The sequence below is a fragment of the Numenius arquata genome, chromosome 5 (assembly GCF_964106895.1).
Source record: "Numenius arquata chromosome 5, bNumArq3.hap1.1, whole genome shotgun sequence".
Lineage (NCBI taxonomy): Eukaryota > Metazoa > Chordata > Aves > Charadriiformes > Scolopacidae > Numenius > Numenius arquata.
Window position 1 is genome coordinate 44,545,651 of NC_133580.1, and position 22,414 is coordinate 44,568,064.

Genomic DNA, 22,414 nt, shown 5'->3' on the forward strand with positions numbered 1-22,414 from the left:
TGTATGCAATCTGTGGAGATCATTTTCATCATTACTTATCTATGTTTTATTTTTAGACTGTTTGGCCTGCTTCTTGCTAGGTCAATTTAATCACATTATATTTACCATTGAGAAGCTATCAGTTCTTTAATAGTTAAGTCATATAAGCTAAGACTTACTGTTTTAAATTTTACAGGAGGAGATCTATACTATTTAGTTTAAAAAAAAAAAAGTTACACTAGGGTAGTTCATTGTTTTCCATCACTTTAACAGGGGAAAAGAAGAATTCTTTCTAAACAGAAGTGAAATCTTCAGAATTGAGATATATTATCAGATTAATATTTTAACTGGGGAATATGAATGAGAAGGTCTAACGCATTCTTTTTCTCTCAGCATTGGCTTGCCTTGCCTGTCTCTAAAGTTTGAGACACAAATCTTGGCTGCTGGCTGGGCTTGAAGAATGTAATAAGTCTTTTCAAAAGTTCAAACTTCTTCCTTTTATGACTCAGGGTTAGCCAACTAGCAAGGTGAAACTGAGAGGTCTCCGTAATTGAACTCAGAATTGAGGGCTATTTATATAAGCTAACTGCATCAGTTTTGACTAATTTTTTTTTATTTAAGTGTAGGGCAAGCTCAGCAGGAGGTGGATTTCTGTAATGTTGTCAGACTGTGCAAATTTTTTAAGGCACTGACTGAAATCAGATGATTAAACCTTATTTGCAGTAAAAATGGTTTGCAAACAAATGATCTCACTGGTGTTTACATCTCAAGGTACTTTGATCTATCTGTGGGAGTCTGAGTCCTGAATAAGCTTGGTGTTCTTTTCAATAGCTATAGCAATTCCTGCTTCAGTTGAAGGAGCTTGGTTGCTTATATTGTGACTTCAGTGTGGAGACAGTTTACAGTCTGGCATATGGTGTTAGAATAAAATTGGCAATAGTTAACCTTAATATGACAACCTGTAAACTGGTAATTCAAAAGCTGCTGCTACAGCCGCTACTATCTCCTTTGCAGTGATAGCAGCACCACTAGAAAAAAGAGTATGCCAGCAGGTCATGGTGTAAAACACTGCAGCTTTCTGCTCGTACCCATGAGTTGGAGTCCTTTGCATAAAGTGAGAGACCAAAACACTCCGTTTTCAGCACGCTAAATATATTAAAAATAGAATCTAGTGAACTAATAATATGGTATTATTTGAGGAACGGAATGTAATTTTCAGCAAGTGCAGGTGGTTCTGTATAATAAATAAACTTGTACCACATCAGAGATTAATTGTTCAAGCAAGATCCAGACAGTTAACTTTTCCAACAACACATGAATGCCCTTTCACATGTACACTTGTTTCTATTTAGCTATCGTGGTTTATAAAGAAAAGAAAGAATAGAGAGAAAATAATAATTCATTTCCTGCATAAAGAAAATAAGTTCCTGTTATGTTCTTTATGTGTGGAAATTTCATTAACAGATTCTTCCTGTTGTCCACAGCGGATAGGAAGAAGGGTCTTCAAAGTCATTTTGCACCATTGGCATTGTTTGTGTTTTCCATCCATGTGCTATAAAACTGACTTCACTGAAGAGTCGTTATGACAGTTTGACATATCTCTTTCCTAAGTTACATACAACCTATATTCCAAGTGGGCGATATTTGCATTAAAGGGCTCATTGTTCTTCTTAAGGAATATATTTGCTCGCAAATGATGCCATACAAATTGAAGCCTGAGATAACGTGACTCTAATCACAAGGGCAAACATAAGGCACAGCTAGTTTCTTTTAAATAGTTAAATTGCCAGTAACTGGTTATAACTTACCTTTTTTCTCTTAGATTGTAGCTACAGCTGCAGACATTTTGCCTGGGCTCCATACTACTAGTGCAGCTGAACACAGAATATCTGACAATACAGAACCATGTTTTCTTTTACTTTTTTTATTGGCAATGCATGAAATTAATTTTTGTCCATCTGCCTGGAACACAAGTTGTTCTATATTATGTTTACATGGATGACTCGGCTAATTAACAAAGTTTTTTTATCAGGGATTTCAAAATTCCTGGCAGAAAACAAAAATAAATAAATAAATAAAATTGACTGGAGGATTCTTAGGTTAGGCAGAAAAAATGTTTTATCTTAGTTATTGGACATCATTATTGAATGAGTCAGTGAGTTGCAGGTGTTTGAAATGTCTTTTGCATCTTACCTGTATGTCGTGATAGTGATTTTTCTTAACTCTGATCTGTTTTTTTAAAAAACTTAATTATTGTACAAAATGAAAATTCACTTGATACTGTTTTAGTTGAACAGTCTGTAATGATGTTACAGGGTTAGTCTGGATTGGTATGGCGTTAGACTTTCTGAGGGACGGAAATCACGGCAGTGTGTATGTAGAGTTTCAGTAACCAATTAGTTTCTTGTTCTCTTAAACGTTTAAAACAAAATATTGACCATTTCAATTTCTCATAAATTCCATGGTCAGTTCTTTGCCGACTTGTTTATAGGATATGAGAATTGTGTTGGTTTTAGAACTGAACCTTACTAAGAGTCCTCAGATAGTCTCACCGGTCTTTCAGGCTAAAGTTGTATTTACAAAATTGGGTTTCATCTTCCAAAACACACAGGCATATGCATTTCCAGCCTGATACTCTGGAAGATGATGAATCATAATACTAGTAATTGGTTCTTTCCATCTTCCTGATATTACATAATCTTGTTGGTTTCCTTCTGCAGCTCTGCTGAAGTGCTTAAAGCACCCTGGCTTTCTTACCAGATGCTGCTGAGGCAGCTATTACTGATTTGACAGCCTGGTGCAGTGTTATCATAAGTATGTCCTTCTCCCAGGCATGCTGTGGGAATTGTGTAAGATGAAGGAATGAAAGCAGAGGAAATGTGATGGCATACATGTAGGTATGTAGAAAGAAGAGTCTGAAGCGTACAATAAAATAATTAAGTCTAATATGATTGTAAAGTCTTTAGGTACTAAATAAACAATTGTCACTACAGCTTTAATTGATTCATCATTGATTCATTTTACCTTTTATTTGTTCTCTCAATTCAGACAAAGGAAGTAGATACGGTTTTAACCAAATTGATGTCAGGTTGTACTCTTGCTTTCTGCCTTTGAGAATATTCTTGCTTACCAGCTAATAAATACATTTTGGAGTGAAAGCTTTTCGTCTGCTTGGATTAGACAGAAATGTTATTCTGGAAGATGTTATCATGATGTACCTGAAACACAAGAACAGCTGTACTGGGTCAAACCACAAATCCACCTAGCTCAGCTTCCTGACAGGGGTCAAAAGTCAACGCTTAAGGAAGGGTAAGAACGAAGTGAGTAAGTGATAGTTCCTCTGGGTACTTGTACAGCAGGTTTGTGTGGCTGAGGGCCTCTTTCAACTGTGTGGTGGCTGGTTTACAGTTTTACGCCTTATCACTGGATTTTTCTTCCACTGACTTTTTCTGGAAGCAGTTCTTTAGCGTTCATACCGTCCTTTGGCAAGTTCTAACAGCTTAGCTACTTTTTATGTGAAGAACCACCTTCTTTTCTTTATTTTGAACCTAAATCCAAGTATAAATACTGCTGAGAGCAGCTATAGCTGCCAGAGTCATGCCTAGGCTAACTCTGGCCTATGTGTGTTAGCATGAACTGACACACGGACTTCCTTGTCATTCACCCTTGTACGGCATAAATGCCTATGCTTTTTGTTGTTATTGATAGTTGCAGCTGTGAAAAATCTTTCTGCTGATAAATAGGGGGTTTAGGGCGTTCTTTCTGCTGGTGCATAGAGGTTAAGGGTCTTCTTACTGAAATGAAACTGCTGTTGCTACAAAAAGGTTTGATACGAAACTAGGACAGGGTGACCTGAAACTAGGATGGCTTGATTGTCTTGCTAAATACACAAATGCACATGCTCTGATAAATACTGTGATACATGCCAGTGCACATACTCTGATAAGGCCATATGCTTGTAGAAACTAACAGGGATTAGCATATAGATAGCGTGGTGCTGTCACTGTGACAGGTGATAGTCCCTCTCCCACTTCTAAGAGGAGAGAGGAAAGAATCATGGATTAAAATCCCAAGTTTCCCACCTAAAAGAACTGCATCAGAGCAGTGATTTTAATTACAGCAAATCAGTGAGCAGGTATCGCCAGTGTGAGTAATCAAACTGTTTAAAGTTTATGTTTTGCTATGCCTGTATACAATATATCCTCATAAACAAAAATTTCTTCTTGTCCTTGCCCTTGTCATTTGTAGCGGTCTTGATCCTCTAAAACAGTAACTATCTTAAGAGCTCTTTTATTGGAACAGAAGGTGAAAATTTTATTTCCATTGCTATTTACTTCTTTTTCTCCTCAGTTGTCTCTTTTCCAGGTTAAGGAGTTCTGGTTTTCTCAGCTGGACCTTGCAGCTATCCCAGGCTTTGGATCCTTTTTACTGCCCCTTTCTGAACCTATCCTAATATCTGTAACTTGAGGGGAGGGATCAGAACTTCATACAGCATTTGGAAGATGAGCATGTCATGGAAATAGAGTAACAAGTCTCATTCTGACCACTACTAAGAATTGAGGCCATAGTTTCATGGAATTCAAATATGCCTGGAATAGTATAGTATTATTTGTTAACAACATACAAAATTGCTGTTGGCACTATGTTCACACATCTTATGTATGACTGGAGAAAATGTAATATTCTTGAAGACAGAAAGTAAGCTTAATGTATATGGCATATCTATGGAGGAATAATGTCCTATAATTTTATCCCCTGTACATACTTTGAACAGTAAGTTGGAAATAGTAGCTAAAAATAAACAACCCTAAAGCAGAATAAGGGCAATCTAGCAGATAAAACCTAGTTCCTTATATGCACTTAGGTAAGAGGAAAAACAGAATGATCTCAGTAGCAGTATTTTGGCTAGTCCTAGACAAAGGAGAAGTAAACTTTAGGAAAGCTGCTAAGTAAGCCAGGATCACTTCCTACTAAAGATGGCAAATCTTCTTGTTGATGAGTTGTAACAACAGTTTTAGCAGATTGGAGTGTGAGGAAAGGACACGTATGCAGAGGTGAAAATGCAGCAGGACTTTCTTAGTAAAAGCCTACCCCATCAAGAAAAAGAGCAGAAAAAAGATAGTAGTTAAGAGTCTCTTAGAGAATCAGAGAAAGCAACTTGTTTACAGAAAATAGCCTGCTTTTCTTTCCATGTCCTCCTTGCATGATAGTACAGTAAAAGATATTTTTAATGTCAGTGTAATGCTGACCAGTTAAAAAAAAGAAGGAAAGCAATGGTAAAAAACCCACCTCTCACAACTGATAGCCATATGTAGTCTATTGATGTCAAGGATTTTCTTCCAGCATCGTGTGCTCATAGATCAAGAAGAGTGTTATGGACGACCCCAGAAAGAAGTGAAAACTAAAGAGAGTTGCCTTGCCTTCAGTGTTTTGGGCCAAGATGTCAAAGCAGTCTTTAGGGACGAAACACTTGGGTTTTTTCTTGTTTGTTTTTGGTGTTAGGTGTTAACGTTGCATCACGATTTCATTATTTCCCCTTTTTTCCATCTATTTCTTTCTTCTCCTGCCCAAAAGTTTTGCATGGCAGTGGGGAGCGTTTACTGGTGTTTCACTGATTGGAAGTGAAGGTTCAGCTGCCCTGGGGGGAAGTCAGTCTCAGAATTGATTACACAACATGCTTGTGGCAATATGACCTGTTCTACTGCATTCTGTTTGCTGCTCGGCTTTGACTTCAATTACTATCTTCCCTGTCTGGACAGCGAGTAAAAGCACCACTGGAAATTACACGGTACTGTAGGAGAATAATTCAAGAACTTGTGGTTGACCAGTAAAAAAGCAAGTTTATTAAGCTAGATCCTGGAATATAAAGTGTTCTCTTCTGGGTGAAATGATTGGGAGGAAAATTAAGTAACTAATTTGTGGGAAACAAACAATTAGTAAAAAAGAAACAGTGATTAAGAAGGTATTTTTTTTCTGTATAATAAAATGCAAATAGAAAAAATCTTATTTTGTATTACTGCTAAGCACATTCTTCTGGGTTTTTTTGACTGAGTTTTGTTTAAACTCCATCTGCCTTGAACTACTCAACAGCATATGTTATAAATTTGTTTTCTTCTGCTTTTACATGGTATTTGGTCTAAATTTTTTCCTATTATTGTCTGTCTGCCTCTGAGGCTTTTGACGAGGTGGCAATGGAAACAGCTTAATGGAGTCTTCTGTAGACAGTTTGATACAGAGCTGGGAGCATTTTGCTAACACTGCTGTGATCGAGCAGAATCCTATATAGTGCTGATGAATGAATGAAGTTTGGGACTCGTAATTTAAGATTTTAAAAATACTTTTTATTTTCTGTGTATTAATTTGAAGTTACGTATAACTGAACTTTTTTTCCTCTCTTTTCTTTTTCTGTGATTACATCTTTGAGTTATTTCATCCAGGACTATGTCTGGGTATCGGAACTGGGAGAAGGATATTTGTCCTTCTTTTATTGTCTTTATTGCTCCCACTGCTGGCTCTGCGTGACCCATATAAGAAAGTTGTATGATTTTATGCAGAATGAACAAAGTCAGACTAAAGGGACTGCAAGATCAGTAAACTGAGACAAGTTACCTATGTGGAGAAGTCAAGCTGGTAGAGGGATTACACTTGGGCTTAGTTTGGCCACGTGGATTGAGAAAAAGGGTAAATGAAAGAAAAAATTTGAAAAAGGGCAGGAGAATAAAGCTGGAAAGAAAAGAAATGGAAGGACAGTACTAATGGGACACAGTAGGTTTTGAGACATTTTGTATATTCTTTGAGCACCCTGTTGTAAATGGTTCCTTTCATGCCCAACCTTCAACTGAGGGTGCATACGAGTGAAATTATTTTCAGAGTAGTTGCAGAAGGTAGCTGTTTTGAGGAGTGCTCTATTATGTAGCATTTTTCAAGAGAACATTATCTTCTAGCTCTGCTGAAGGAGAAGGTTTAGTTTTGAATAATAATAGGAAAGAAAATGACAGTTAAGAGTCACCAAAATCTTTTGCATCAGTCACACTAGCATTTGTAATTATCAGACACATTTTTGGCATCTCTTGTTACTTTAATGAAATCGTTCAGCATCCTCAGTCTTACATTTGGAATTTTATAAAAGATATAATTTTAATTTTCATGAAATTATATATTCTATCACAAATATAAACCAGGTAATTGAAGAAATTGAGAGAATATGTTTGGTTTATATGTAATAAAGTGCTTGGCTGTCTTCCTTAAAGCTAGCTTATTTTTTAATATGAAATAGTGGAATAGTGCTTCAGAGTTAAGGTCCTCCCTCCAACCCTGGGTAAGCAGGCCCTCATACCTCTCTGATACTCCCCTTCTTTTCATTGGTGTTGTTCTGTCACCTCAAAACACCTTTCCCTGGGTGTATCCGATTTGTCTAACCTCTGACATGTTTTTATATTTTTAGATACTTTATCTTGAATGTGTTTCTTCTCTCCCTAAAAGGGAAAAGATAAGGTGTGGAGGGAGGCTTAAGGTGTCTTTCTTGATTCTCAGTATGCTTTAAAGGTGTGTCACACATATGTACACTGTGATACTTCCAGAACAATGGACTTTTAGGCCTTTCCTGCGAAGACAGATGCATCTAAATGATGGTTAACGCCGTGCCTGTTGAGAGCAATGGGAGTGCTCAGATATGTGAAGTTATTTGGGCATGGAGGATTTCTGGGATTGAGGCCTTAGTCTATAATTACTCTGATGAAATCTTCTTGAAACCAAGCTGCTGTACAAACCTGCTGCTTACATAGGAGCTATTCTGTGTACTAAATTGGCCATTTTAAGTGGTTCTCAGTCATTGAAAATAAGGCTATTGCAAAACTAAGCTTAGGCCTTACAACAAGTGTTCATAAAGTTATGTACTCCGTAATACCTAAAATGCCTGGTTACCTAGAGACACCATTTCACTAACTGCAGTTTTGGAATTTGCTGAACTTCACAACAGAAATAACTGTCATACTCTTTTGAATATAAAATTATCAGGCAGTTACAGTCAGACACTATTTCAAACCAGGTAGAAAAAGAGTAATTTGGAAAGATGGAATCGTATAGATTTTTAGATATTAAAAAATGACTGGCTTAACTAGGTCAGGTTAGCATGCATAGTATCTTGCTCTCTCTCTCTCTTGCTCAAGAAAAAACAAACCACCAAACACTTTTCATTGTATTATGGAAAGGAAATGTACACAGTGGCGGGGTAATGAACAATGAGAACACAAGCTGCTGGTAATTGAGAAGGGAAAATGACTGTTCTGCTTTTTAAGACTAGACAAAGAACGAACTGTATTTGGCAGCCAGTCTATAAGCGGTGACCTTGGAAGAGCTATTACAGTTTAATATTAGATAGACTCTTGAAATTTTATGTAGCAAGTATGAAGTTGTAACTGTTTTACACCGCAGACTTCTTGTCGTTATTTTCCCTCGTATCTACAGTTTATCAGATATGCCCGCCAACTAGTCAGGCCCTTCAACTTTTCCAACTCGGACTGAATTTTAGACTTGTGTAGAAATTTTGCATGTGCCTTTGTCCAGTGAATAAGTTCAGGCCAACAAATTAGCCATTTGTTTGCTGTAATTGATTTTTATTATCAGTTCTAAGATGTTCCAGGCCTTCGGTAACTACATCAAACTCTTAAACTAGTGGTGATCTTCCAGACCGTGTTAATACAAGGCCTTTATATCCTTTATTTCATACTCTTTCAAATATGGAGTTGAATTTATAGTGTTGTCTTCTATAATTGACATAATAAATGCACTAACAGCTTATTCTGTAGTAATTCTTTCTTCAGGTTACAAAAATTGTTGTCGTATTTCTTCCTGCTGTGAATGACTTTATTTAGAGCCTTACGATAGATTACAGGCTTCTTTCCAGGTGCTGTTGAGATAAGGAGTTGAGAATGCTCAGGAATTTCTGTTTTACTTCTCCTTAAATCAAACTAATGTGGATATTTTAAAGTCCAGAGATGCTTAGGTTTGTTTTTTCACAGGCAAAAATAAATGGTAAGAATGCATAATGGCTATGAAAGTCACGCTTTTGGATGTTCAAGATCTTAAAAGATGCAGTTGCTCTTGTTGAAAAGGTGATTGTAGGAGGCTAATTGTCAGAAAGCATTTCCTTGCACAGATGACAGCAAATGGAGATGTCTCTTTAGCTCAGTAGAAGACACCAGTATTTTAGAACTGAGTATCAGTGGCTTGAGGGTTCCCTTTGTTTTGAAGATCAGAGTCTATAAGGTTTTAAAATATATTTTGCTATATGCTCATATGTTTGGGTTTTTTCTTCCTTCATTCTCACTTGTTTTGCCATCTATAGAGATACCAGCATTTTCTCAGTGTTTGTATTGGAGCCATATTTTTAAGATTTCATATACTGACAGGTCTGTGAAGTAAATCCGATACTTCTTTATGTCCTACTCTGTGCTCAAAAAGATCATTTACAGTACACAGCTTGTAAAGCTGGCTTTGGCTTATAAAAAAACTTCCTTAAGAACACACTAGGAAAATTATTTAAGAAACTAATGCATTTGAAAACTAAAATAGTTGTCTGTCACACTTGGAGAAGTGAAAAGGCATACATCGTAAAATTAATTCCTTTCCTGCTGTCCTGTGGCAGTGGAACTGAAGCTGGGCCTTGGTGTTACAGGCAAGCGTCAATAGTCTCAGGCACTTCACTGAGACCCCTCAGTTACGTAAATCGCGTGTTTGTGTGTATGCACATACATATGTAGAAGATAAATTGAAGTCTTACACTGAGGCCGTGTGGCTACTGACTTGCATGTCCGTTTTCAGCTCTTGACAGCATATTTTTTCCTTTTATGTAGTTTGACAAAAATTAATCTCTGCAACTTAAGTAATAGTCTAGTTAATGTATTACACATTTTACCGAAGCAGAACACTTGAAATGACTGAGAATAATAGATACAGGAACAATAATTTTATATTACCTGCCAGAGGGGAAAAACAATATGCACATCTTACATTAAGTATTTCATTACAACTGAACTAACAATGGAAATCTCATGTAAAATAGTTTTCTTATCTGTAATCGCAAGATAGGACCAGTACAAGATCATACAGTAAACATAAATTAATGCATGGATACAATACATAATAATATCTGTTTCAAATGCAAGCAATACTGTAGTCAGTTTACGATTTCCTGTCTTTGGATACTGATTATTTGAAGTGCTTGGGTTTCGCCAAAGCTGTAGCAGTGACTGTTGGACACACGAACACCTCGGTTGGCATTCATGGGGGTCGTTGCCTGGTTTGAGTCTGTGACTTTTAAGGGACTCGGAGCATTTTGTCAATATGTAGCGTAATGCAGGCTTAAGCACGGACTTGTGTTTAGTACATTTGCTTTTTTCCCCTCCGGAGCTTTTTGTTATGAATAGGGATATTATGCGGTTGTAATACCGGAATAATCATCACCAAAAAAATGGAGACATCAGACCACTTTAGTGAGATATGTAATTAAATTCTTGCTTTAACGTTTTTGATTACATACGTTCCAATCTGACGTTCGCTTCTGTAGAACTGAAAGTTCTCCAACGTGAGTGGGGGGGCGGAGGTGACAGCGGGGTGAGCAAACCCCCCCTCCCTCTCCTCCCGGAGCAGAGCGCTCGGCTCGTAGGAGGTTACGTTGTTCTTGCTTGGTGGTAATCGTTTTGATGTTTGAAAAGGGTAAAGAAAGTTACCGGGAGATAGACTTCCTCACCACTGGGTAATACATGGATTTTGATGTTTTATGTCCCTTCCAAATAAAATGTGGTGGTAGCTGTGTGAAAAGCTCTGGGAGGGAGGACGAAGTCAGTTCGAATCTCTCCCTTGTCTTCAACTTCACCTACCGAAATGCAGGTTTGCCGGTTCAACCGAGCCGGTAAACACACACACACACACACACACACACACACACACACACACACACACACACACACACACACACACACACACACACACACACACACACACACACACACACACACACCCCCACACACACACACACCCACACCCACCCACCCACCCACCCTTCACTTGTTGAAGAGGCCGGCGGTTGTGGCAGCTTCACGTGTACGAGTCAACTTCCTCCGTCGTGGCTCATACGTGTGTCCCCACGACGGTCCCCTCTGACGCGGCGGGAGGGGCGGTGCCGGCGGAGCGGGGCTCAGACCCCGGGCGCCCTCTCGGGGGTACCTCCCCGTGAGTTACAAACGGGCTCTTCTCTCCTCCCCGTCGGCAATTAAACGCGTGACTTCGTTTTCCCGCGTTGACGACACAACCCGCGGGGCCGCGCCCGCCGCCCCCAGACCCCGCGGCGCAGGTAGCGGGGCCGCGCCCGGGGCCGCCCCGCGGGGCCGCGCCCGCCCAGCCCCCGGCAGCGGCTGCGGCCGCCCCGCGCTGACATCAGCGGCGGGCAGAGCCCGGCTCCTGCGCCAAGGCGGCGGCGGCAGCGGCGGCGCGCAGGCCGGATCCCGGTCAAACATGGCAGCGTCCCCCGCGGCCGCCCTTGTGTAAGAAATGCCGCGGCCCTTCTGAGGCGGCGAGGCGGGCTGCGGGTTGGTGCCGTCCATGGATGTCTCTTCGGATCCGTATCTGCCCTACGATGGCGGGGGAGGAGACGGCATTCCGCTCCGGGAGTTGCATAAACGAGGTAACGCCGAATGGAGGTGCGAGTGACTTGTTTGCGTATCTGGCTGTGTGAGAGTGCCGTGCCGGTTTGAAGCAGAGGTGTAAAGGCTCGTTAATTACCGCATTGCTTTGTTTGGCCAGGCGGGTGCCTCTGCCGGGGGGAGAATTCGGTTCTGGCTGGCTCCCATGCTGTCGGTGACTGTTGGCTCTGTGGGCAGATTAATCCTTCACATCTCATCGGCTTGTGACTCCATCTTCGATATGTGGCAGCCTTTTCTTTCTCTCTCTCTCTCTTTTTTTTTTCTTTTAAATCAATAAAACCATCTCGTGCGCACAAAAAAAAAAAAAGACCCCAAAAATCGTGGTTGTGACTGACTATGAGCAAATTGGCAAGAGTTAATTAAATAGGCTATTTTCGAGCCTTTCGCTAGCTTGAATAGGAACAGTGTTTGTCTGGCTTTGAAGTTTCCCTACGTGCTTTGAGACTTGACTCTTTGTTGACGCCTTTGATATGTGAAGGGAAAGCTCTACAGTTGTAATATGTCGGTTACCCCAATATTGATGAGCTCTTAAGAAACCGGAGCTTTGTGGTAGGTTCTTTACACTGTTGCTTGCAAGGAAGCAGATTTAAAAAGAAAACAGTGTTATCAGTGTTAGGGGGAAAAAATTCCTTTTTTGAGTTTGCCTTTTGTTTCATACTGCAAATTTAAAGCAGAATACATTCTATAAAGATTTGGTTTTGTACTGAAAGAAGTTGTAGTAGGAATAAATTAAAGTTATGCCTTCAAATTCTGAGGATATAAGTTGTTTTTTTTCTTGATTGGATTTGATGGTTACACTTTTGGTATTTAAAATCAGTAAACATGGGAAATTCTCGCTTTAGTTCTGTTTAAATTGGCTAATCTAAAATTAGAAAGTTATCAACATCTATGGCTGCTGGTGACGGCATTAGGAGGTAGGCTGAGAATAAAGATATGATTAACATAAGATTATTTCTTTTCTCTCTCCATGCTAATTTATTGATTCACCTTTCCTTGTAAACTCTTATTTCTATAAATAAATAGCTTAGGTCACACTTTTCTGTGTTCTACTGTTTTTATTATGTTTTAGTAGGGTTATTTGTTATCTTTTTATGACCCTTAGAATATTTTTCAGCGTATGTTAAGAATATCAACAAGTTCTAATATGGTTTAGAGTATTTTAAGCAAGCAAATTTTTCTCTGCCCAGATTATTATGTAGTAAGTGTTGGTTAGTTCTCTAAGTCAGATTTTAGAATCACTTCTGAGACATCAAGGATGGTATTTTCTTAGAAAATTTGCAGGGTCTGAACTGGAGATCTTATCAATGTATATAAATACCTGAAGGGAAGGTGCAAAGAAGGCTGAACTAGGCTCTTTTCAGTGGTGCCCAGTGACAGGACCAGGGGTAATGGGCACAAACTGAAACATAGGAGGTTTCCTCTGAACATCAGGAAACAAGTTTTTTATTGTGAGGATGACTGAGCACTGGAACAGGTTGCCCGGAGAGGTTGTGAAATCAACTTCCTTGGAGATATTCAAAAGCTGTCTGGACATGGTCCTGAGAAACCAGCTGTAGTTGGCTCTGCTTGAGCAGTGGCGTTGGACCAGATGACCTCCAGAAGTTTCTTTCAACTTTCACCATTCTGTAAGTGTAGATCTGTAGATAGTTTTAAAGATGAAAACTGCAAAACAGCGTTATTATTATACTTTCAAACTCTGCAAATTATGGTTAGATATTGAAACCTGATCAGATGTATTTTCCTGGAAATCACCAAATTTTAGTTGATTCTTACAATACAAGTAGAGATATTTGCAGTGCAAAATGGTGTCTGGCACATCAGCATATTGTGATTAAATATACAGTTTACAAATACTGTAATGAAAACAGTCAAGGGTTCAACTAGGTGTTCCCCTTGTGGTGTCACCACTCGGGAGAATTCCCAGTTGTGACTTGTCACTTTTTGCAGTTTCATTGAATTCCGTTAGGGTTTGTACTTCCTATATTCTAATACTGTATTTCAAAACCAGTGTTACTGGTGCTTCTTTGGTTTGCTACAGTGAGTTTTTGTTTAAAGCAAACAAGCAAAACCCCAACAGTGTTACCATAATTTCCTGCAAATCTTAATTTGTCAAGTGCATATGACTCATAAGAAAATTGAGTCTCCAGACCAGTTTGTTCCATAGATTTAATCAGAATTTGTGTGTATTTCCTGCTGATTTCCAATACCACACTAATCTGTTGTTATCATCTAGCTATCAAATTGAGGCTTAAAATGCTAACAGGCAAACCCAGAAATTTAAAGTAAATTCTTGACATTTCTTTATTATCTGTGAGTCTAGAAAAGGATACTACCAAGATTTTTTTTCCTCTCGCGTAGATTTCAGAGTGCTGTAAAAACAACCTAGAGAAAATGGATAAAGCTATTTTGAGATAACACGCTTAATTGTTAAAGCCTGTGGAATTTTTTCCCTTATTCACATACTGACAGCTCTTCTGTCCTGCAGAGTAATGTTCACGTCATGCAAAACTGCTTTGTAACATCAAAGCATTTGTTGCACTAATTGACTGCAGCGTCTCACCCAAAGACGCACTACCCCAGCAGTGGTGTAATGACTGTTTAAATCATTAGGGGTCTTTGAGGTTTAATCTCATCAATGAGATGAAATACAAAATATTATAATGCATTATTATTAAAAGCCTGACCTGTTGGTTTGCATTAAGATGATGGTGTGTTTTTTTTTAAATGCAAATATGCTGTGAAACCATCAAATTGAAAGTGTTTAAAATAAATATGTATTAATTGTGTTTATCTTTTAAAATATTGATTACTCATCATTATCTCTCTGAGAAGAATACAGACATTATTGAATATTTCTTATCAAGACTGCCTTAAACTTGCTCTGTCCTGAGACTTCTCTTTATGAGGTACTAAATGCATTGTTTCCAACTTCCTTATCCTCCCTGATAAACTGAAATAAAACTGCAAGAATACAGTTCACTTCCACTCTCTTCTCTGGTAACCAAATGGGTTAAAAGTACTACTACTCTGCTTAGAATGGGTTTTTAAGTCCTGATTTAGAATTGCATATATGATAAGTAACTGACTTTTTTATGATAAGTAACTGACGCTTTTTCATAAGAATTTTTTATATAAGAAACTATATGCTGGAATATATGTTGTGTAAATAAATTATTTGCGTTGCTCAGTTCTTTGCTCTAGTATTTATTTTTCTATTATTATTGCTAGCTGGACCCTTTTTGAAAGTTCTAAATTACCAATATCTTGCTTGTCTTCCAGCCATTCATAGACATGCTCACACTCTTTGATTCCCCTCTTCCCCTTTTTTTTCCTAAATAAGCGTTCATTTTACCATTCTTTAAAAATTTGAGATATGAGCAATAGCGGTACATTTATAGTGGCCAGGCTGCCAGTAGCAAGACTTGAGCTTCAGCAAGCATGAGAGTCGTTAACTCCCTTTTATTTGTTACATACACATAAGCACATCATAGATTTTAGATTTTGGAAGTCCTCAAGCAAAATTATTATTATTATATTATATGCTGTACCACTAATAATCTGTGTTTGAGTCAGTAGCCACGAGATGTGAAAATTACGTATATAAAGAGCACACCAAATTTACTCATGACTTAGTTTTAGTAAACTTAATCTTTTTTTGAGAGACAGAATAACTCACAATTTCCTTTATTGGGCACCAGCCACCACTGCATGTAGGTACAGCTCCTGGTGCTTAGACTGTACTGTTAACAGCGACATTGGGGAAAATTCTTCCCCCCCCCTCACACACACACACACAAACACACACCCCCCTGTTCACCTGTTATGATAAGCTGTGGGGCAGAGGACATTTAATAATATCTTAGGAAAGAGTTTGGGTCAGATGCCTATTGAGCCAGTGGTGATTTACCACTTAGATCCTCGAAGTGGTAAAAGTTATACATTTGTATTTTAGGCTGCATTTCTGCTTATGGGCCTCTTATGTTTAAGAATTGTTAGATAAATTAAAAGCTGTTAGAGACTGAAGTTGTCACTGTGACCTTTGAAGTAAATGGGTGTGAAAGTTGTGTACACACGCTCAGAGCTAGAGTTGACCCTGAAATTTTATTGGTAACGGAGAGTAATAAAATTAATTTTTAGGCTGATTACAAGCTCATTACAGAAACTGTGATCGAGATGATTATAGTTGTCTAACATTGAGAAAAAAGCATTACTTGGAGAAACTTAACATGGCTGCGGCACTGAATTTCTGCTGCACTTTGTTTTAAGGTTCCTAGTGTAAAAAGGGGATAAGGATTTTCAATTACGAGTTTAGCATGTTTGACTTGGGTGGTTAACAAAGTACCATAAGATATAACTACAGGTAGTTAGTTACACGTCACCTGTCTGCCTGTGCTGTATGATTGATAAGGTTCAGTATTAAGCATGCATCTCTCAATTTTGGAAATCATTTTGAGATGTGCTATTATCTGAGATATTAGAAAGCTAATGAACAAACCAAGATTAAGCCTTTCTTGCGCCTGAATGTGGCCTGATTAGGATAATCATATTAGCAGAATTATTATTTTTGTTGCGTCCTGTCTTTTCCCTCCAAAACAACATATAAGTAAGTAGCTCTTACATACATGCAGCAGCAGCGCTTGGAAATCTAATTATCTAAATTTCTGTTGTTCTGACTCATATTGCCTTGGTAATTGCTAGGTGATAGATTACTTCCCTTTTGTAACGTTTGCTTTATCTAACTTAATATGGTTTTTTACCTTTTATTTTTCTCATCTCCTTCCTGCACGGTTCATCTTCTATGTAAGTTGTAAATTTAGTAGTTGGGGGATCTTCAGGACTTCACTTGCGTATCTGAAGTTCCTACGTGTTACAGATATAACTAATAAATATATTTGTCCATTCTGCCTTTTAAGACTACGAGAAAAGAAATCTGTAATAATAAAGCTGGGTTTTTTTCTGCTGACTCATAGAAACAGATGTGTTTCTTCCACCTAAAGTAAAAAGCCAAAGCTATGTATGTTGGTTTTTTTTAGTTAGGCTATACGTATTGAGCAATACTTGACCTCCTCTTTGCAGCCTTCTCAGTTTCCTGTGCATTTGCAGTGGATGCAAGTCTTCAAAAGTCTTGATTTCACTCTGAGGTGCTGCCATTCAGCTTTCATTTAACTCCTACTTTTTTAAAGGTTATTTTTAAACCCAGATTTTATTTTTTTTGACAGAAGAAAGGGAAAGGAGGGGATTATCACTCAGTACTTTGGTAAAGCATTTTATTTCTTTTCCCCGTTCTTCAAATCTTGTTCTGAGTCTTCCTGTTTCCCACGTATTAGATTTTTTCAAGCCGATTTTTTTTTTTCCGTTAGTGTATATATAGTTTTGTCATTTTTGTATGTATTTTGACAGTAATGCAGAGACCAATTTGTGCTTTTAAGCTTTTGATGCAGTTCAGAAGAGCCAACTGAAGAGACAGGCTGAAAATTTGTTGTTACACACAAAGGGGAATGTATTACTTGATTATAGAGACTTTAACAACATTGATCGTCAACAGTAGGGAATGATAGCATTCTGGCATGGTGTGCTGTGCTTCTCATGCTGAAATTTAAAAATTACTTCTAGCCAGGAAAAGACAATAGTGCCTAATGACTCTTCTTGAGTGGTTACAGACAAATTTAAATAACTGACGATAATTTCTTGTCTTTTTTTAATTGAAAGCTTCATATTTTGAGCTCTGAATATGGAGACAGAAAGAAGCTCAGGCACTAACACGTGTCTTGTGTATACAAATCTTCTTTGTTACAAGTGTAAGTGATCCTTGTGGCGTGCGTTGCATTCAGGGTGCTCCCCCACCTCCAGTCCCCTTGCCACCTAATACCCAAGGACACACGGGTGAAGCAAAGCCTTGGATTAGTATCTGGCCTCCGGAAAGCTACAGCCCCTGCTGATTTTAGCACTCAGCAGGTTTGGATGGTCATGTCAGGGAGAGCTTATTCCAGCCTTACTTGTAAACTGATTAGCTTCGTTTACACTCAACAGAGATGCATTTTTTAATTTTTTCCCCTCCGTTCACACTGCTTGGAGTAGCACAAAGGAAAGCCATCGCACTGCCGTCAGCCAGAAGGGCAGCTGCTGAGGGCAATACCGTGTCGTTGTGTTCCATCTTGAAAAAGGGATGTGTGAGCAGCAGCAAACTAGTGTGTTCTTGCTGTAAGACTTAGCAATCATGTAGCTTGTAGAGAAATACCTTTGAGAAATTGGGTCCTATTATTGCTTTGCCATTGACTCCAGTATTGACATTGTTTATCTGTTGTTGTGTTTGCAACTTGGAAATGTTTTTAAATGTAGCCACCTTTGGGAGTTTTGAGCTCTGTGAAATGGATGTTACTGTATAGTGTCTGGATATTAATATTTATCTAGAAGTTTTGAATTGTTTCCAGCAGAAAGACGTAATTAAAATCTAACAAGACCCCAAGGGTACATTTATATATTTCAGTATAACTAGTCTGACAGCTTGTTGCTGTGGAAGGGCATGAACTTCCTCATCGTTCCCTGTCTCTTCTCTCAGTTCTTGCTCTTGCACTGTCTCTATTTCTTGTCTGATAGCACAGAAGCTTGATTCCAGTTCTGTGTAATGGCAGAATTATTTTCTTTTGTTAGTTTTGTCTGCTTAGTTGGATTAGCATGATTAGTTGGTTTACTGTGCAGTTGGATCGAAGGGTGACAGGGCAGATCCAAGGGTGACGGTGGGAGTGTATGACCAAGAATGGGAAGGAGAAATAGGGGGAGCAAGATCTCCTGCTTGGGTGGCAGCAGTCTGTTAGGTCAGCTCAGCCTTAATTTCATAGTTATGTCCTGAGAGTTATGTCTCATTTCATAAAATGGAATAAGCAGCTATATGCTCAGTTTGAGACAGCATTGTATTTTGTGATGTGCATTCGGAAGATGTCCATCATATGCTGTATAGCATATAGAAGGGGTATCAAACTTTATCATTAAATTGGTCCCTTGTTAACTCTGTTAGCCACCCTCTTGAGCCTGTTCATGTCCCAGTTCTGTACCTTATTCTCTATGGAGGCTGGAGCTGTGTGGATTTGTTCTCTATATGATATTGGCTAATTGGCCAGATGGTCTCACGTGGTGGGCAACCACATAAAAATCTACTGTGCACCCTTTGATTACCCAGGATGCAGCATTTGCCTTAAATCCTGATGTTTCTCTTTTTATATTTATGAGAAAAGAGTGAACACTACACACAAGGAAAGAGTCAAGAAGGATTGTTGAACAGTTTTGCAGGCATCAGGAGCTTCAAGTATGTTGCAAAACCCCTTTCTTGTGTGAAACTATGTTTAGATATCTGTGAAGCACTAGCTCTCTCATTTTTTTAATTCAAGGTGTTTTAAGTGTACTTTCAGTAGGATTTTTAAATCACAGAGTGTAGAAACTGGAACCTACTGCCTCCCTGGGAGAGAGAACACCAAGAAGTGAGAACCCAGGTCCATTGGCTCTTCATTTCTCTTTGTACCAGGGAGAGGATAGCAGGACCCTGAAGATCTTTATGATCTACTTTGTTCCTTTACTGAGGACTTGTTCCAAGAGATCTGTGAAGTGAAAAACGTAACAGCGTATGAATGTTGGCAACTCATGTTTTGATTTGTTAGTGTTGTAAAAGGTTTTATCTTGACAATTTTTGAACTGTACCATAGTGAATAGTCAGTAATGGTGTGCTTGGGTTTTAAAGGTATTAGCCTTGCAGACGTGGTCTTTTTCTTTTTAAATTTATTAGTTAAAAACTTACTAGGTATCTTTCTTTAAAAAACTGTGACTTTCATCAGCTGCTTGTTGCCCAAGGTTGCTTTCAAATCTGAAAGAAATCAAGTGAGTTGCAAAGGGAGATGGGAGTAGGGGATCACCACTAGAGGAGGTGAGGCAGCCTTTGAAAATGCTGCACGTAGCACCTGAAGAATGCTGTGTGTAATCTACATAAATCAGCTTTTTGTCATGTTTATCATAGTTCCAACATCAATCCAGATTGAAGACTGTTTGTATGAGGCATATATATAGAATATGAAAGAAGAGATATTCCTTGCCTCAAAGGGAACATAAGGCAAGGAGGACTCTCTAATGTATAAAACAATTTGTGTGAGTGTAGCAAAATATTAGTTCTGTAGTTTCTTTGTTCCTGCTTTACATCAGGAGGGACTAGCTAAGCAAAGCAGGAGGCTGGATCAGTGTTGGGAGCTAACAGACATTCAGTATAGCTTCATGTTCAGAGGGAAATGAAGGAGAGCTGTATGGTAAGAGACTGCTTTTGATATCAGGTATAGTGTCCTCTCAAGCAGTTTTGGATTGTATTTTTTTCATTCTTATTTAAAAAAACCAACAAAACACAAAACAAACAAAACCCCCGTTTCTTCAGAGATGAGAACTTCTTTTATGGTGTTGGAATTTACTTTTCTTACTCCTCCTGTTTTGTCCATGTAGCATTTTTGTTTGGTTTTGCTGTACATCATTCCAATCAGGTGTCCCAAAGTACAGTGTTTTATTGTTAATCTTAATGCTTATTACAGGGGTTTTCTTTCAACATGATGCAATATTCTTTATTATTTTTTGGTTTGTTTTTTTTTTTTAACAACTTCACTTGAAGCAGCTCTTCAGCACTACCAACGCTTATTCCTGAGAAAGGATTGTGCCTGAAGGCTTAGAATTACATGCGTGGAAGGATAGCAAAAGTCAGCTGCCTTCCTAGAAAGTAGTTTAGGCAAGACCTACAGTGACTCAATCACCTAAAAGAGACAATTTCCTTTCTCTGAAGAATCATGTTGCTTTTATTGTCTAGATGCTTACTGTCTGCAAGCTTGCAGTCTGTGCTTGCAGCAGCTCACTAGTTATGTGTTGAGAATACAGGATTGTTAAAGATGCGGTTGGAGAAGAGCGTGCTCATAAAGGGATGCCAGCTACCTTAGTTTTGCAAGGTACAGAAGGATTGTGTTGAATTTGCTTTGTAAGGTTTCCTTTGAGGTATATTGAGCCTCTGAGAGGATCAGTTTATTACTATTTGCCTCCCTGTAGTAACATGGGTTAGTTTGGACTAACCGTAATAATAAAAGTTCTGCCTCCCATTTTTACCATCTGCTTCCCTGTCTAATAAAGCTTTAAGCAAACTCATACATAACAAAAAGAAGGCTTTACTTTCTTCACAGCTGCAGAATGGCTCAAGTGCGTACACACAGAAATTGGAAGTGTTCTCTTATCATAGGTAGAAGCTGTGCCTGTATACCTGGTGTGCTAAGAGCTCGTTGTGGTTTTTAAGACTAAGGCTGCTCTTATTTTGATGAAAAGCACTTGCATTGAGTTGTAGCCTGAGAGAATCTTGAAACCTGAAGGCTGGTGAAAAGGGGGAAGAAGGAAGGGAAAATACTTTCTGAACACTGGGAATGTCCAGAATGCTGCACTTTCTAAATGCTGCAATTTATCAGGGTAATGATGATTTCCTGCTTGGAGGTTAGAATAGTGTGATGGAAAATCAATATTATGGTAAGGATTTTATCAAAGCCTATTCAATTTAAAATAAATTCAGTAACACTTCGATGAAACTGGCAATAAATTATGAGAATTTGCATGTGTTTATGCTGGTGAGAATCATTATCATCATAGCTGGAAGGAGCATCTTACTGTTTGAAATGCTAGAGAGGGAAGGGAAGAAAGGGCAGTGGAAGTTTGGAAAAGTGTTGAGTATCGGTAAAGGTATATTTCTGTAAATACGTATTCTGTAATATTTTTTACAGAATATGTATGAATATTATGTATTTCTGTAATACTTACGAGCTACATAGATCGTAATACTTGCTGGAGAATGTCCTCTCCCACTGCTGTCTGACATCCTAGGTACAGAGCATCAGATGTTGTACAGCTGTCCTCTTCAAGGTCCTCTATAGGTTCTGCCACATGCTAATGCAGGGTATCATGCTGCCTGTTTCTCACTTGGTACAAGAGTCTATGCAGCTGCATCAGGCATTCACGGCAGCTCTGTCTTCAATAAAACCACCTTTTCAGCTTCACATCTCATCCTCTGTATCTTTCCCTGTCGTACAATCATCATTTATATTCCAATGTTTGGTGTGCCAGCAAATGCTGGCAAACTAGGAGCCTGGCACAGTTTCAGTGGGATTTTTATTGAATCGAGGCAATGACCACTCTTTGTGGTCTACTCCCAAGTTCTGCTCGGGTTGTGATGCCATCTCTGATGGCTTCCTTGGAGAGAATTCCAATTCGGCACCTTGTGATCAAATCATCTGTTACTGTTTGTGATACATTTATAACTCTCAACTCTCCTTTGCCTTGTGTGGCATAGGATTGCTTGCTCCTTATATAGCTATACCAAGCTATAGCTTCATATATAGCAGGGCATAAAACCAACTCTCCCAGGGCAAAGGCAGGCTTTTGTCCTACTGTGATCACTCAGTGTCAGGACACTGCTTGATCACATTGTAGCTTTGTCAGAGATTAATAATTAAACTGTGGCTGAATTTATGGCGCCTTGCTTTGCAAAGGAGCTTAATTTCTTGCAAAAATACATTTTCATCATGTATTCTTTTAATTTTGAGATCTAAACTAATGATTACGGTGTGAATTTTGTTACTGTCTCTTCCATGAGATTGGCTTGCCCTTTCAGCTAGCCAGACCATGTATCTTAGACTTCCTTTCTAGTTATGAGAATTGGAAATGGGAAAAGAATTGAA

At 38.6% G+C, this 22,414-nt stretch overlaps 1 protein-coding gene across 4 annotated transcripts in view; it reads left to right on the forward strand.

Annotated features, from left to right (window-relative positions):
- Positions 1 to 22,414, forward strand: part of CLCN3 (chloride voltage-gated channel 3) — a 61,091-nt gene that overhangs the window by 4,797 nt on the left and 33,880 nt on the right. The window contains exon 1 of one of the 4 annotated variants that reach the window (XM_074147022.1): positions 11,442 to 11,662. The exons of the other annotated variants lie outside the window; for them this stretch is intronic. Coding sequence (XP_074003123.1) covers positions 11,581 to 11,662 — 82 coding nt within the window. The 5' untranslated portion in view covers positions 11,442 to 11,580. Of the gene's footprint in view, positions 1 to 11,441; positions 11,663 to 22,414 lie in introns of those variants that run through there. 4 annotated transcript variants of the gene reach the window in all.